At 33.7% G+C, this 12,913-nt stretch overlaps 2 protein-coding genes across 3 annotated transcripts; one reads left to right on the top strand and one right to left on the bottom strand.

Annotated features, from left to right (window-relative positions):
* Window positions 1–778: 778 nt before the first annotated feature.
* On the top strand, window positions 779–3,229 carry LOC100267783 (trihelix transcription factor ASR3). 2 transcript variants are annotated; one of them, XM_002269907.5, is made up of 3 exons: window positions 784–1,690; window positions 2,116–2,157; window positions 2,603–3,229. In XM_002269907.5, exons 1-3 carry the CDS (start codon window positions 1,000–1,002, stop codon window positions 2,890–2,892), a joined length of 1,023 nt encoding a protein of 340 aa, XP_002269943.2. In that variant the 5' UTR covers window positions 784–999; the 3' UTR covers window positions 2,893–3,229. The 2 variants fall into 2 exon arrangements, with proteins under 2 accessions (XP_010657271.1, XP_002269943.2); XM_010658969.3 differs by lacking the exon at window positions 2,116–2,157 and having other exon boundaries at window positions 779–1,690.
* A 503-nt stretch (window positions 3,230–3,732) lies between these two features.
* LOC104880872 (uncharacterized) lies at window positions 3,733–7,820 on the bottom strand. The gene is made up of 2 exons (XM_010658957.3): window positions 7,353–7,820; window positions 3,733–4,926 (listed from the first exon to the last, which is right to left on the bottom strand). The coding sequence occupies exons 1-2, from the start codon at window positions 7,725–7,727 to the stop codon at window positions 4,021–4,023; spliced, it is 1,281 nt and encodes a 426-aa protein (XP_010657259.1). The 5' UTR covers window positions 7,728–7,820; the 3' UTR covers window positions 3,733–4,020.
* Between the last annotated feature and the right edge of the window lie 5,093 nt (window positions 7,821–12,913).

Genomic DNA, 12,913 nt, shown 5'->3' with positions numbered 1-12,913 from the left:
AGGCAATGTATGAGATACCTAGGAAGAGTAGAAGAAGGGGCAGGGCATATGGGGCATCCACATGGTCCCCACGGGATCACAAGGAGAATGTGACCCTCTACTAACCCAAACCCCTCATGAGACATGTGCCTCCAAACCCATATTTGTAAGCTTTTCCTTTTTGTGATAAATTATAATTATGTTCTTTGATTGAAGCTTAGGCCAAATGATTCAATTCAAGAGTGTGAAAGATGATGTAGAGGAGAGGAGGATGTTGATATTTTACTTATATAGGGCAGGGCAGTGCTGTCCTCTTCCATCTATTCTCTTTCTCCTCACACCCACCCTAAAAAAAAAGTGGCTTTTCATAGAGGAATGGACATTTATTGATATTGCCATTAAATTAAATAAAAAATTAGGACAAATGATTCGATGCCACCCATGAAGAGGGGCTGAGGCAGAGAAAATTTTCCAAATGGTAGGGTAGGGTGCCCTTAGGGATTTAAATGCCCGCGAGATCATCGAAACATGTCGGTTTTTGGTGCATTGTATGAATATTATAATTTTATTAATAAAAATAATGATAATTATTAGAGACCAAATAAATTAGATGAGAATGGACGGTATAAATTTGAATTCCAAAACTAGAAAGTGACCCTAAAATTGGAAGAGAGATGTGGATATAGATGAAAATAAAGGACAAAGACCCAAAAGAATTTAGAACAAAAACATAGGGTTAAAGGGTCAAATAGGTAGTAAAAAAAGAAACCCCACTCAAATGAACCACAAAGCCCACAAAAAAACCCTCTTTTTTCTTTTTTTTCCTCTGCGCAATCCCACTCGTCTCTTCTCTTTTTTCTCTTACGGGGGTTGAAGAAAAGGAGAGAGGGAGATAATGAGAAGGTGTGATACGAGATGACAACACTTTTATTAATATAACGGAGCCTCCCTAGAACGCCGTTACTTCTCAACCAGCCGTTAAGTCACGTGACCACCCCAAAACCCACTCTCTCTCACTTTATGGAGCTTGAGCGATTGAGCCTCGCTCCCGCCCCCGTTGACGACGACGCTGACGCCGTCCCTAACGGCGTCAACGCCGCCGGTGATGATGGCAGCCGAGCTCCACGGCTGCCGCGGTGGACGAGGCAGGAGATCCTCGTGTTGATTCAGGGCAAAAAGGTGGCCGAGAGCCGGGTCCGGAGGGGCCGGACCGGCGGGTTAGCGTTTGGGTCAGCGCAAATCGAGCCGAAGTGGGCGTCCGTTTCGTCGTATTGTAAGCGCCACGGCGTGAACCGGGGACCAGTCCAGTGCCGGAAACGATGGAGCAACCTCGCGGGCGATTACAAGAAGATCAAGGAATGGGAGTCGCAGATAAGGGACGAGAGCGAGTCGTTTTGGGTGATGAGGAACGACGTGAGGAGGGAAAAGAGGCTACCAGGGTTTTTCGATAGGGAGGTTTACGACATGCTCGACGGGGTTGGCGCCGCGCCGCCAGGGCCGTCCGGACTCGCTCTGGGCCTGGCGCCGGCCCCCGAGGGCGAGGGGATGGTGGCGCCAGAGGAGGAGGCGGAGGCCGTGTTCGATAGTGGGCGGAGCGCGGCGGCGGAGGACGGGCTGTTTTCGGACTTTGAGCAGTCAGGTGGGAGTCCGGAGAAGGAACCGCCGGCAAAGGAGGTTCCGGCGACGGTGGCAGCTCCTGTGCCAATTTCTGGTAAGTTCACAGTTACTTGCTTTGGACCAATGAAATTGAAATTTGAATTTCACATCTTAAAGAAAAACAAAAATTCAAATTCAAGGAATTGGGTTTTCATCGTCATAAAGAAATCCAAGTTCTGAAATATTTATAATTTCCGGGAATGTTTAAATTTCATAAGATTTTCGTTCGTTATTGGTCCAGACTCCCAGCCTTTTCGAAGTGTTGATTTCATAGTTATAATTTCTGTTCTTTTCTTTTCTTTTTACAATGAATTCGGTGAACAACTGTTATTAGTAATTTTTTTCTTACAAAAATAGGAAATATCATGACGTGTTGGTTGTTGAAGGGAATGCTTTGAGAAAACTCCTAATTGCTTTTTAATTTAATTTAATTTTTCTTATTTTTTTACTTATTTTCTTGGGCCTATTTTGGATTTTCAGAGAAGCAGTATCAACCTTTTCCCAGGGAGGGTTCAAGTCAAGGTATCAGCTCAGACCATCAACTGATTATTATCTCTTTTTGTTTTTCTTTTTTTTTTTCTCTTTTTTTAAATACATTTGGGCAAATTTATATACAATTCCTCGTACCACTTAATTTGTCATGAATTCCGATCAGTGGGTTGTTTTATACTACTGATTTTAATGAATCAGTATGGATTATCTGAACAGATACACAGGATTGATTGGATTTCATGGGAGTTGATTGTTTGGTTTCGGTTTCTGAATCCTCATTTTCAGTCAGCTTAGCGTCTCCTGGAGGCCTGTAAACCTTTCATTAGCTGATGATTCTTCTCTTCTTTAGATCTCTAAACTAAGCTTCACAACTTAAACAATTTAATTAGCCTTTCCGGGAATTCTAAGCTTCCTTTAAGACTCTGTATGAACGGGACTATACATCAAGTTCAACGACTTGGGTTCTGGTATGCAGGTCCGGCAAGCAAGAGACACCCAGCCTCAAATCCTGAGATGGCGTCCACGTCTCAGGAGGGACGGAAGCGAAAGCGGTTTACAGTAGATGGGGACGAGGAAACAACAAGACTGCAGGATCAGTTGATCGAGGTTTTGGAGAGGAATGGCAGAATGTTGAGCGACCAACTCGAAGCTCAGAACACCAATTTCCAATTGGATAGGGAGCAGCGAAAGGACCAAGCCGATTGCCTGGTTGCTGTTCTTAGTAAGCTTGCAGATGCGCTAGGGAGAATTGCGGATAAGTTGTAGTAAAAGGGCATCAGAATACAGTTGCTGTACATAGGAAAAATTTCTGGACAAGCTCCAATGCGGGGAATGAAGCTTGAAGAAAGAGCGATTTGGTAGGGGATTAAATTTCGATAGCTTCATGGCAAGCAGGATCACATTGAGGATGGCTTTCACATCTGTTTTTCCTCATCTTTTTTTTAAAAAAATTTCTTTTTACCATTTTGTGGCTTATTGCCATTATAGGGATTCATACACAGATAATAAAGTATAGAAATTTGAGAGCTTCACAAACATTTGGGCATCCTTCTTGTTATATAATTCAAGTTTATATATTGAGAATTTTTTTTTCCTTTTTCTATTTGTTAGTGTTTTAAATCTTGCTACGATCCTATAGACCTAATCTCTTTTTGAAGTTGGATTTTTCATATTCTTTCTCTATGAAGACCTTTATGCAAGCTTTTAATTTTCGGGTTTTCTTAAATACTATCAGTAAGATTGGTGACTTGATTATAGTTGAAACTCCCCGAGAATTGACTGAGTTGGTTTAGAAGTTTGGACCTAAACTGTTTTTCAGGCTCTATTAAAACTATCAGTAACTGTAAGATTGGCAAGTAGTTGAAACTCCTGGATTGAGGCCTTCCTTGAGGGCTTCCTAGGTTCCCCAGCTTGGCAATTCTTTCCTAAAACACTGAAGAAAAGGTCAGATTTTAAACCTATGCTTCCCCATAGGTATGTGCCGATCTAGCAAAACATTCTTGGCTGCTGATGACAACCAACTTAATCTAGGTAAAAGCACGAATAAGTATTATTACTTGGGTAATCAATAGGCCAAATCTAAGCATACTCCAACGAAAATGCACATGGAAAAACACCTGAAAAAAAGATGAAATTATTTGGAAGAAAAAAAAGGTTCTCCTTAAATAAGAGTCATATACACTATCATGGCATTCTGGTAATGCCTGGACTCTGCACATTATCTAAAAGAGAAAGGAAAAGGGAAAATTGAAAAAGGCCTGTAGTCAAGCTATGATGTCGCTAATTGAAATGACATAACAGAGTTCAATGGGAGAATGTAATGGTACCAGCCTGAAAGAAAGCATGTACCAGTATTGCTACCTTTCCAGAACTTCATGAGACCATATGAGGGACTCAGTCATCAGAGGTAGTTTTCATCCGGTAGTGGCGGGTTGGATTCTTAAAACCTGGGCTTTTATCTGCAGGGATTGCGTCTGGCTCTTCATCTATGCCAGCTTCGGTTTGATGGACTTCCCCAGCTGCAATGCCAATGGGGAAGCCGGTTTGGTGCAAGGATCCCTTGCACCCAGCATCCTGATTTTTCTTTTGGCTGCTACTATCAGCTACTTTGGCATCACAAACCTTCTTCTTTGGTATGAAGGTTAGGGATTTGGGAAGATCAACTGAATTATCCTTCAGCTCCAAACCCAGTTCCTCGGCCTTTGACCTCTTCATCTGCTCAAGAAGCTCCACGCAAGCCTGGCTTTTGGAATCTTCAATAACATCACTTGAGGAATCTAAAGTATAGTGTGTATATTTTGAAGAGTTGAGTACATAATCTGGAACTCCCCGAGTATTTCTGGTCAGCAGAGAGTCATCTTCTGATACTTCAATCTCTACCAAGCTGGCATCTGTTGAAAAAAAATCTTTGGCTCTTGTTGGTGCTTCGTTATAATCGTTTCTGCTAAGATCAAACTTCACACGTTTTTGGGACTTGGGGACGGTTGTATCACCTTTTCTTTTCAAGATAGATTTTACACCATCATGTGCAGACTCTTGATGCTGAGGCTCCTTGACATCTAAAGCAGATTTACAACAAGACTGAGGAGAGTTAAAATTTTGAGCTTCCACTTTATCTTCTTTCAGCCCGATCTGTGCAGCAAAGTGGTCAATTCGTGGGTCCTTGGTGGCATCATGTGATTGGGTAAGAACATTGTGAGAGTTTAAGCCAGTCCCATGGTCAGTAGCATCTCTCATGTATATGCGATCGCCAGCATTTTCCCTGCCCATTGCCACTTTGTCAAACAGATCTTCTTCCTCCTGCAAGCAATTACAATAAGATGACAGGCACAACAAAAATGTTTAGCATCCCAGCAGAACAGTCCGAATATGATAGCAATAGAAACCTAAATATGGGAGAACCACATACACACACAAAAATCTATGTTCACATACTTTGATCTGGAAGAGCTAAGATACTTGGTCTTTCTTCCTTGCTAATTTATTAAAAACAATCAAAATTTTAATGATATATTAAGACAATCTTCTCTGCCCAGCCTATTGCTGAGATGATCTCCAGTATCCAGCAAGAAGCAACTGCTTCTTGCGGAAATAGTATTATTACCATTACCGCACGGTAAGCAATCCACTAGAACTATGAGTCTTAGGTGGGGGGCACTAGCAGAATCTCAAAAGAATAAATTTTAATTTATTTTCATAATATTAATTAGCACTTACTATACAGAATGAACTCTTTTTCCTATATATAGCAAACAGATCATAAGCACATTAAGCCTTTGCATATACTTGTATGAAACAATCCATAAGGTGTGATATTGTTTAAACCAATGTTTTATGGAAATTAATCAATTCTTCATCAGAAAATATTGTTAAGCACACAAGTCCCAATATGACAAATTTGTCAACCTCTTCATAATTGTGTCAACCTATCTTATATACACCTACTCTAACATGTTTCAAACTCAAACTCAAAACCATTCATGTTTCTTACAAATTACTTGAGCAACTATGCTGCTACCCTTGGCTTCCCACTCAGTTCATGAATGATCCTTGAATTCTGTGATGTTCCTGACTCGTGACACCACTTAATTCAAGAATTCTCCTGTCTACTTGCTTGTTAAGTGAAGCGCTAACCACAGTGGTAAGTATATATACACAAGCTTCATGAGAAAGGAATTATAATTATAATTTTTGGGTTTGGGTTAAGTGGGAAGACAAAAGAAATGATTGGCCACTTATTGCAGAACATCATACCAAATAATGAAACCCTGAAATTGTTACATTCCTGAAAGAATGTTGGACAAGTTTCCAAATTCATTATTACCAAATAAAGACAATAGGTTGTTTCGCCAAATCAATCGCAAAGAAGGGTAAACATGTCTTTGGGGACTGTACCACTCAAGATTCCTACCTGGTTACATAATTCCCGTCCGCCAACCCCATCAACCCCTAGATGTGTGTCAAATTCCATCCTCCTTGCTGAAGATCCTTGATGCCAACTAAGTTAACACTTACTCCTATCTGATCAGAAAATATTTGCACATTATGATTTGTATAAGGTTAACTTAGCAACTAATTAACCATGGAGACCATGTCAATGATAAAACATGATGCACATGTTTTAGCATTGAAGGCACCAAAATCAGGTGCCAAGCTACATGGGAGCATAGGGAAGGCCCTTGAGCGACCAGGAAGAGAGTATTTAGTGCAACTGGGTTACACCCAAAATTCCATCTATTAGAAGATAGTAGATGGCTGGTGAAATCTAATGACTAAAAATCACTCTGTGGAAATTAGCAAGAGCAAATTTTAAGGAAATATGAATAAGCCAAGAAAATACACATGAATTGGAAAATAAAGAAAAGGAAACAAAGATACAAGTCCGGCATCCGTTAGTCGGTAGCCATTATCTACTGTTATTGACCGTTGTCTACCGTTATCCGTTATTGATCATTGTCAAAATGAAGCTGTTATCTACCGTTATGGCTATAAATAGAATGAAAATTGTACTCTTTTCATGTGAATACCAACAAATCTAACAGCCTCCTTGCATAATTGGACAATATTTACCTTAGATCATCAAAAAAGACTCCATCAATTGCCACATTAAAGCATGAACAACTTCATCTTAACCAATTCTCTAACTGTCTATTTACTTTTGAAGCAAAATTCAGAACAAGTCCAACATACTCATTCTGCATCAAGCCAATCACCCATATACTCCAAGATCACATTGTTACCATCTACTCTAGGCCATCACATTGTTACTACAAACCCTAGATGCTTACCGCCAAACACCTACCAAAAATTGCTATCTCATCATCTGATCAATGCATTCAACAGCACTATTTCACTACAATGAGTATCCAAACACCGTAAAAGACGGAACTTCCAACTCAATCACAAAAAAACTCAAATAAGGCGATTGAATTCAGCATTAAACCGCTTAATTTTGGTCTAAGACAGTGTCTCAAAACTGCAATCACATCATCTAATGAATAAATTTCCTGGCGCTATTCCACTACAACGAGTATCCAAACACCTCAAACAATGAACTTCCAACTCAATTAAGAAAAACTCCAACAAAACCAATTCAATTCAGCTCCGAAACGCTAAATTTCATCCAAAAACAACAATCACCAAAACAACACTCAGGATCAACCAATCAACAACACAACAAAAGAACAAACACCAATTCTCAACAAAAATACAGAAAATTCACTCACCTCGTCGTCCAGCGTTCGATCCATTCCTATCGAAGATCTGATCTCCCACTCCTCCCCATCACCCGCGCCAGCATTCTCCACGCCACCGCGAACTCCGCCGTCGCCGCGATCTTCGAAGCCACCATCGGCCTCTCTCCGGCCGTCCCCCGACTCTACCTCCAAACCCTCCCGATCCTCCGAACCCAAAACGACGTCGTTTTCCTCGTCTTTCTCCGTCCCTTTCTTTCCCTCCCGGTTTTGGTCCCGCTTTTCGACCTCAGTATCGGAAACAGACCACAGCGAAGTCGAGTCAGAGGAATGAACCGGCTTGAGTGATCTGAAAACCTTCTCGACTCGGACTCCGAAATCGTCGTCCGGCTCTTGAGAAGACGCCATTGATGAGTGTTAGCTTCGCTCTCAACTGAACTCACGATGCTGAGCGAGAGCAGTGGTTTTGGTTCTCTCTTTGATATCTGGCCTTTTTAAACGAGGCCACCACACCGCCTCCTTCTGACATTTAATCGTTCTTCTAGGGGTATTTTGGGGATACCATCATTTCCTTACGTTACATCCAGATGTTGTGGTGGATTTCTGAATTTTCGGATTTTAGTTCCCACCCCCACCTCTTTTTTTCCCTTTTTAAATATTAATTGCTATTTTTTATGGTTTAAAATTTAAATACACACAATTCTCTAAATATATTTTTTTTATAGATTTCAATATGTTTATTCTTTCTATTTTAATTTATTATTTTTAAAATTAAAAAGTAAAAAAAAAATTGATAAAATATTTTATATATATATTTTACCATAGTTTTTGATAATTTTTCAAGCTTGTTGATTCAAAGGATAATATTTTTTTTCCCTTTTTAATATTAATTACTGAATTTTTTTTTATAAATATAATTTTTTTCAAAATATCAAATACTAATTATTTTATTTGAGTTAATTCTTATGTGTAAATATATTATCTACTTTAGCCTATGTTTAGATATATTCCCAATTTTGTTACTTTTTAAAATTAAAAATAAAAATAATTTTTCAATTATTATTTTTATAAATATTAAATGTATTATTGCACAAGAATAATAAGAAGTAATTTTTTAATACTCTTTCGATAAATTTTTTAATAACTTTTTTCTCTAATTAAATATAATTTATAAATATATATATATATATATATATTAAATATCATATATCAAAGCATTCATGATAATATATAATTTTAAAAAATGAGTAAATTTTGTTTGAAAAAATGTATGTTTTCATATTCTTATATAAAAATAATTATAAATTGATAATTTCTAAAAATAATTCAAGTTTCATGTATTTATTAACTAAATGTAGTACTTATATCATTAAAAGATGTACCTGAATGATTATTCACACACTCATTTAAAAATAATTACAAAATAAAAAATTTCTAAAAATAATTTATGTATATTTTATGGTTTTTTTTATATGTTCGTATGAAAACATACTTATTTCTAAAGCTAATATTTTGATCAAAAAGTGTACAAAATATTAACTATCTTTAAATAAATACTTCAAATTTATATTTTATAAATTAGAGTTAAGTTTTTCTTAATGAGTGTATAAAAAATACACTTTTCCCAATTTGTTTAGAAGAACCTCTATTTTCATTATAATAAAAATAAAATTGTAAATATTTTTTTAATTATTATTTTTTATAAATATTAAATGTATTTGTATTTTTTATTGTTTTTAAAAATAAAAAATAAACATCTACTTCACTATTCCATAAATTTGATTTTTTTTTTAAATGTCAAGTATTGGATATTATCCAGAATCAAGAAGTATCCGTATTGAAGATTTAAAATATTAAGTCAATTAATATGCTAATATTGTTATTTTTTAAACTTGGAATTAAAAAAAAATGCTCATAATTGAAAAGCTCGAATAATACTGTTATAATAAATTGTCTCATGGTTTGCCGAAATGAAATCATTACAAAACAATTCAAAACATATTATTGTAACTTAATTATATGAATGACTCGTGCGACGGTCCAAGTCAACCATTATTATTATTTTAATCATTAAAAGAATATGTGCAAGTGAAAAATATATACTAAATTAATAAATCAGAATATTGTATATTCTATATGTGTACATATTTTATATTCAGAAAATCATTAAGGTTACAGTTGGTTTTCAGATAATAAAAAATACTAATAAGATAAATAATTTTTTCATATTTGCTTGTTTTACGAAAAATATTAAATAAAATCAAACATAATTAAAATTATTTAATTTTTATATATAAAAAATTAAAATAAATTAAATGAATTTGAAATAATATATAAAAATAATTTAGTAATATTTATTTTTATTTTTTTAATTTCATTCACTTTTTATTTTTTTAATTTCATTCATTTTTTATTTTATTTTTTAATTTTCTTATTTACATTTTTTGTTTAAATAAAAAAAATAAAAAAAATAATGAAATTAGTTTGAATTAATTCAATAGATTTTATTAGTTTTTGTATACTAAGGATTATGGATTGAACCCATCCATGGACTCAATTTTGATCCATATAACGCCGTCAACCCGATTGATCTTCATCTAACCCGATCAATCAATTTTATAAAAATAAATAAATTCGGAAATATTCACGTTACCAGTGTTGAATGAGATGATGGGTAGATTAGAATAATGTCCGGCCCAACGAAATACCTATTGGGCTTTTCTTTACAAAACCCATTCCCAATTCCATTTGGTGGGTTGAATCCAATGTTTTGTCCTCATGTGCAAATTTTATCACTTTACTGAGAAGTCCATCTTTGTTATAGATTTGCAATCCTGATTTATCTATACAGAAAGCTTTAACTCTAAATATTCAAACACACTTAGATTCTAACAATTAATTTTATTTTTGCATTAAATTTATTAGATTAATGAACAAATTTAAAATTTTACTCCACTACGGTTAAAAATGGTTTGAACATTAATATGACATTCCAAATAATTTTTGATTGATCGTAATATCCTAACTTACTTTATTTTAGTAATCAAATAATTTATTTAATACTATCTGTTTAATAAATAGTATGAATCAAGTTTAAATTAATATTTATAGTTGATTATAAATGTTTACTTAGTATTTATATATTTAAGATGTAAATATATTTTATTAAAAAATAAATCAATAGTTATTTTTAAAATCAATAAGAATTCTTCATATGTTTGGATAATTTTTTCGAAAAGTTTTTAAAAAAAATAAAAAAATTAATAAAAAATAAAGATAATGTCGTTTTTTATTATGATTCATTTTATAAGAGTAGCTTGAACAAAAAACAAAAACCTGAGCATCAAAATATACACAAAAACATTATATCTTGTGTCTTTAATGTTCGGTTTTTTTTTTGCAAATAGATCTTAGTGTATATTTTGATTTAAATATATAATATGAATATATGCACTAAAGAAATAATTAAATGCATCAAATAATAATTTGAATTTAATTCATACCACTAATTTGAGGATTTTGAATAAAATAATAGAATAGATGTGTAATCAATGTGTGTGGCCACTTTCAATGCACTTCACCACCCATGTACTAGACAAGAAATTAATTTCATGGAAAGCGATGAGGAATGTCTCATTTTCAACCATCCTTGGACCCTCTATAGATTCAAAAATCATTGTGCCCATTAAATAAAATAGCACAACCATTAAGCTTAGTAATAATTTTTTTTAGACTATGGTTTGTAAAATAGTAGAATTTTTAAGATGCCAACTAGATATAGTCCACTGATAAAGTATTTAGGAGGTGGATGAGAGATTCCTTCGTTGGAATGAATAGTGATATACACGACATTTATTGAGTTCTTTCTTTTTTTTTCTTTTTTTTTTTAAAAAAAAAGAGAGAGAGAGAGAAAGAGAAACCAACTTTGTTGGAAAAATGATACGAATTAGCATTCATTTTTCACCCTATTCCTATAATGAGAACGCATGAGAAGCTACAAGGAAGCTTTTTGAAGATGAGGTATGAGAGGAGGAGGAGGAGAGGGAGGGTGATTAAGGGAAGGAGACTTTATTAGAATAAATTAAGGTGTAATAGGAAAAGCAAAGGCATGTTTAAGCTTTACTTCCTCCTCCATATGAGGTGTCGCTGTCTCCATGTCCTTCTCTGTCGGTCCTTTACTTTCTCCTCCCTCTTCTTTCTTTTCCTTTTTTATTTTTTTATTTTTTTATTTTATATTTATATATTTTACATGTGTTCCCTCATGTCATGAGTCCATTTCCTTTTGGGTTTATTTCATGGATCTTCGTTGGCATTTGCTTGCTTTAATTGCAATGCTAAGAAAAGGGTAGCATGTATAACATATCTTTACTAATGAGTGACATTATATTATCAAAATAGGTTTTCAAATAATTTTCATTAAATGTTGACGTGGATACATGGCATTTTTTAAAAAAAAAAAAAAAAAAACATAAAATAAAATAATACTAAATTTTATATAAGCTATAAGAAATATTAAAGCTTTGCATTTAAAAGGTGATGGTTTTAAAATTTGTTTAAAAAAATTTACAACCTCGGGTTTTAAAATTTCTGAAAGTAAGTTTTAAATATATACGGTTAAATTTATATTTTATTTTTTGTATAGAAATTTTTAATTTAAAAAAAAAAATTAAATAGTGTATCCAAATTGATACTAATTAAAAAAAAGTCAATTCATTATTTGTACCATTTTTCAATTTCATTCAAATAATAAGATTGATCATTTTTACATATCAAACAAAATATATTCTCGCTATATTTGTATTAAAAATAAATTTTGAAATCCATCGTTTTCGTGTGTCAAATAGGTTTTCAAATATTTAAGTTAAATAAACTCTATTTTTGAAATCATAAATGGTTCTTGAAAATAGTCTTTGGATAGGTTACACATTAAAATCTTAATTTTTAAATTTTGGAAAAATAGTTATATTTATACTTGTGTCTATATTACATGAGTTTTTATAGCAATAAATCGAACTCCAATTTCCCTTTTTGTTGAAGGAAAAAAATTATATCAAATGACAATTATAATTCAAGTTATGGCACTTTTAAAAGCTTATATATAATTAAAAGAAACTTATTACATATATAATGTTAAGAAAAAAATTTCCTAAGATTTCCATTCACCTAAATACAATGCTGGCACGATATCCATATTGTGTTTTGTAAAATTGCAATGTTAGACAAATATAGACCTCATATGAAACATGTAAATTCTTATATTAGAATCAATGATTGACTCTAATGACCCACTACTTATATAAATATTATTCACTTTAAATCAAAATCATCGTGATTTCAAAATACATTTATATTGTTAAAAGGAGATTCCCAAATACGCAATATCATAAACTTATTTCCTATGAGGATGTCTCCCAATGAAAATATTGTACCTATATTAACCAAATCAGGGATACGATGATATCTTCTAATAAAAATGTTGTGCCTATATAAGTTGAAGTAGGATGAGAATTTTTTGACATTATATATATATACACATATTAAAATACCTTTCTATAAAGGTATATAAAAACAATCAATTTAGATGTCTCTATTTT

The sequence above is a fragment of the Vitis vinifera genome, chromosome 1 (genome assembly GCF_030704535.1).
Source record: "Vitis vinifera cultivar Pinot Noir 40024 chromosome 1, ASM3070453v1".
NCBI classification, from domain to species: Eukaryota; Viridiplantae; Streptophyta; class Magnoliopsida; order Vitales; family Vitaceae; genus Vitis; species Vitis vinifera.
The sequence above is the reverse complement of the archived record's forward strand: the minus strand, read 5'-3'. Positions and strand labels throughout refer to the sequence as shown.

Coding starts and splice junctions, on each gene's coding strand:
- LOC100267783 (XM_002269907.5), top strand. CDS start 1,000: ATGGAGCTTGAGCGATTGAGCCTCGCTCCCGCCCCCGTTGACGACGAC. Junction 1,691..2,115: donor AGCTCCTGTGCCAATTTCTG/GTAAGTTCACAG, acceptor TTGGATTTTCAG/AGAAGCAGTATCAACCTTTT. Junction 2,158..2,602: donor CAGGGAGGGTTCAAGTCAAG/GTATCAGCTCAG, acceptor TCTGGTATGCAG/GTCCGGCAAGCAAGAGACAC.
- LOC104880872 (XM_010658957.3), bottom strand. CDS start 7,727: ATGGCGTCTTCTCAAGAGCCGGACGACGATTTCGGAGTCCGAGTCGAG. Junction 4,927..7,352: donor ATCGAACGCTGGACGACGAG/GTGAGTGAATTT, acceptor AATTGCTTGCAG/GAGGAAGAAGATCTGTTTGA.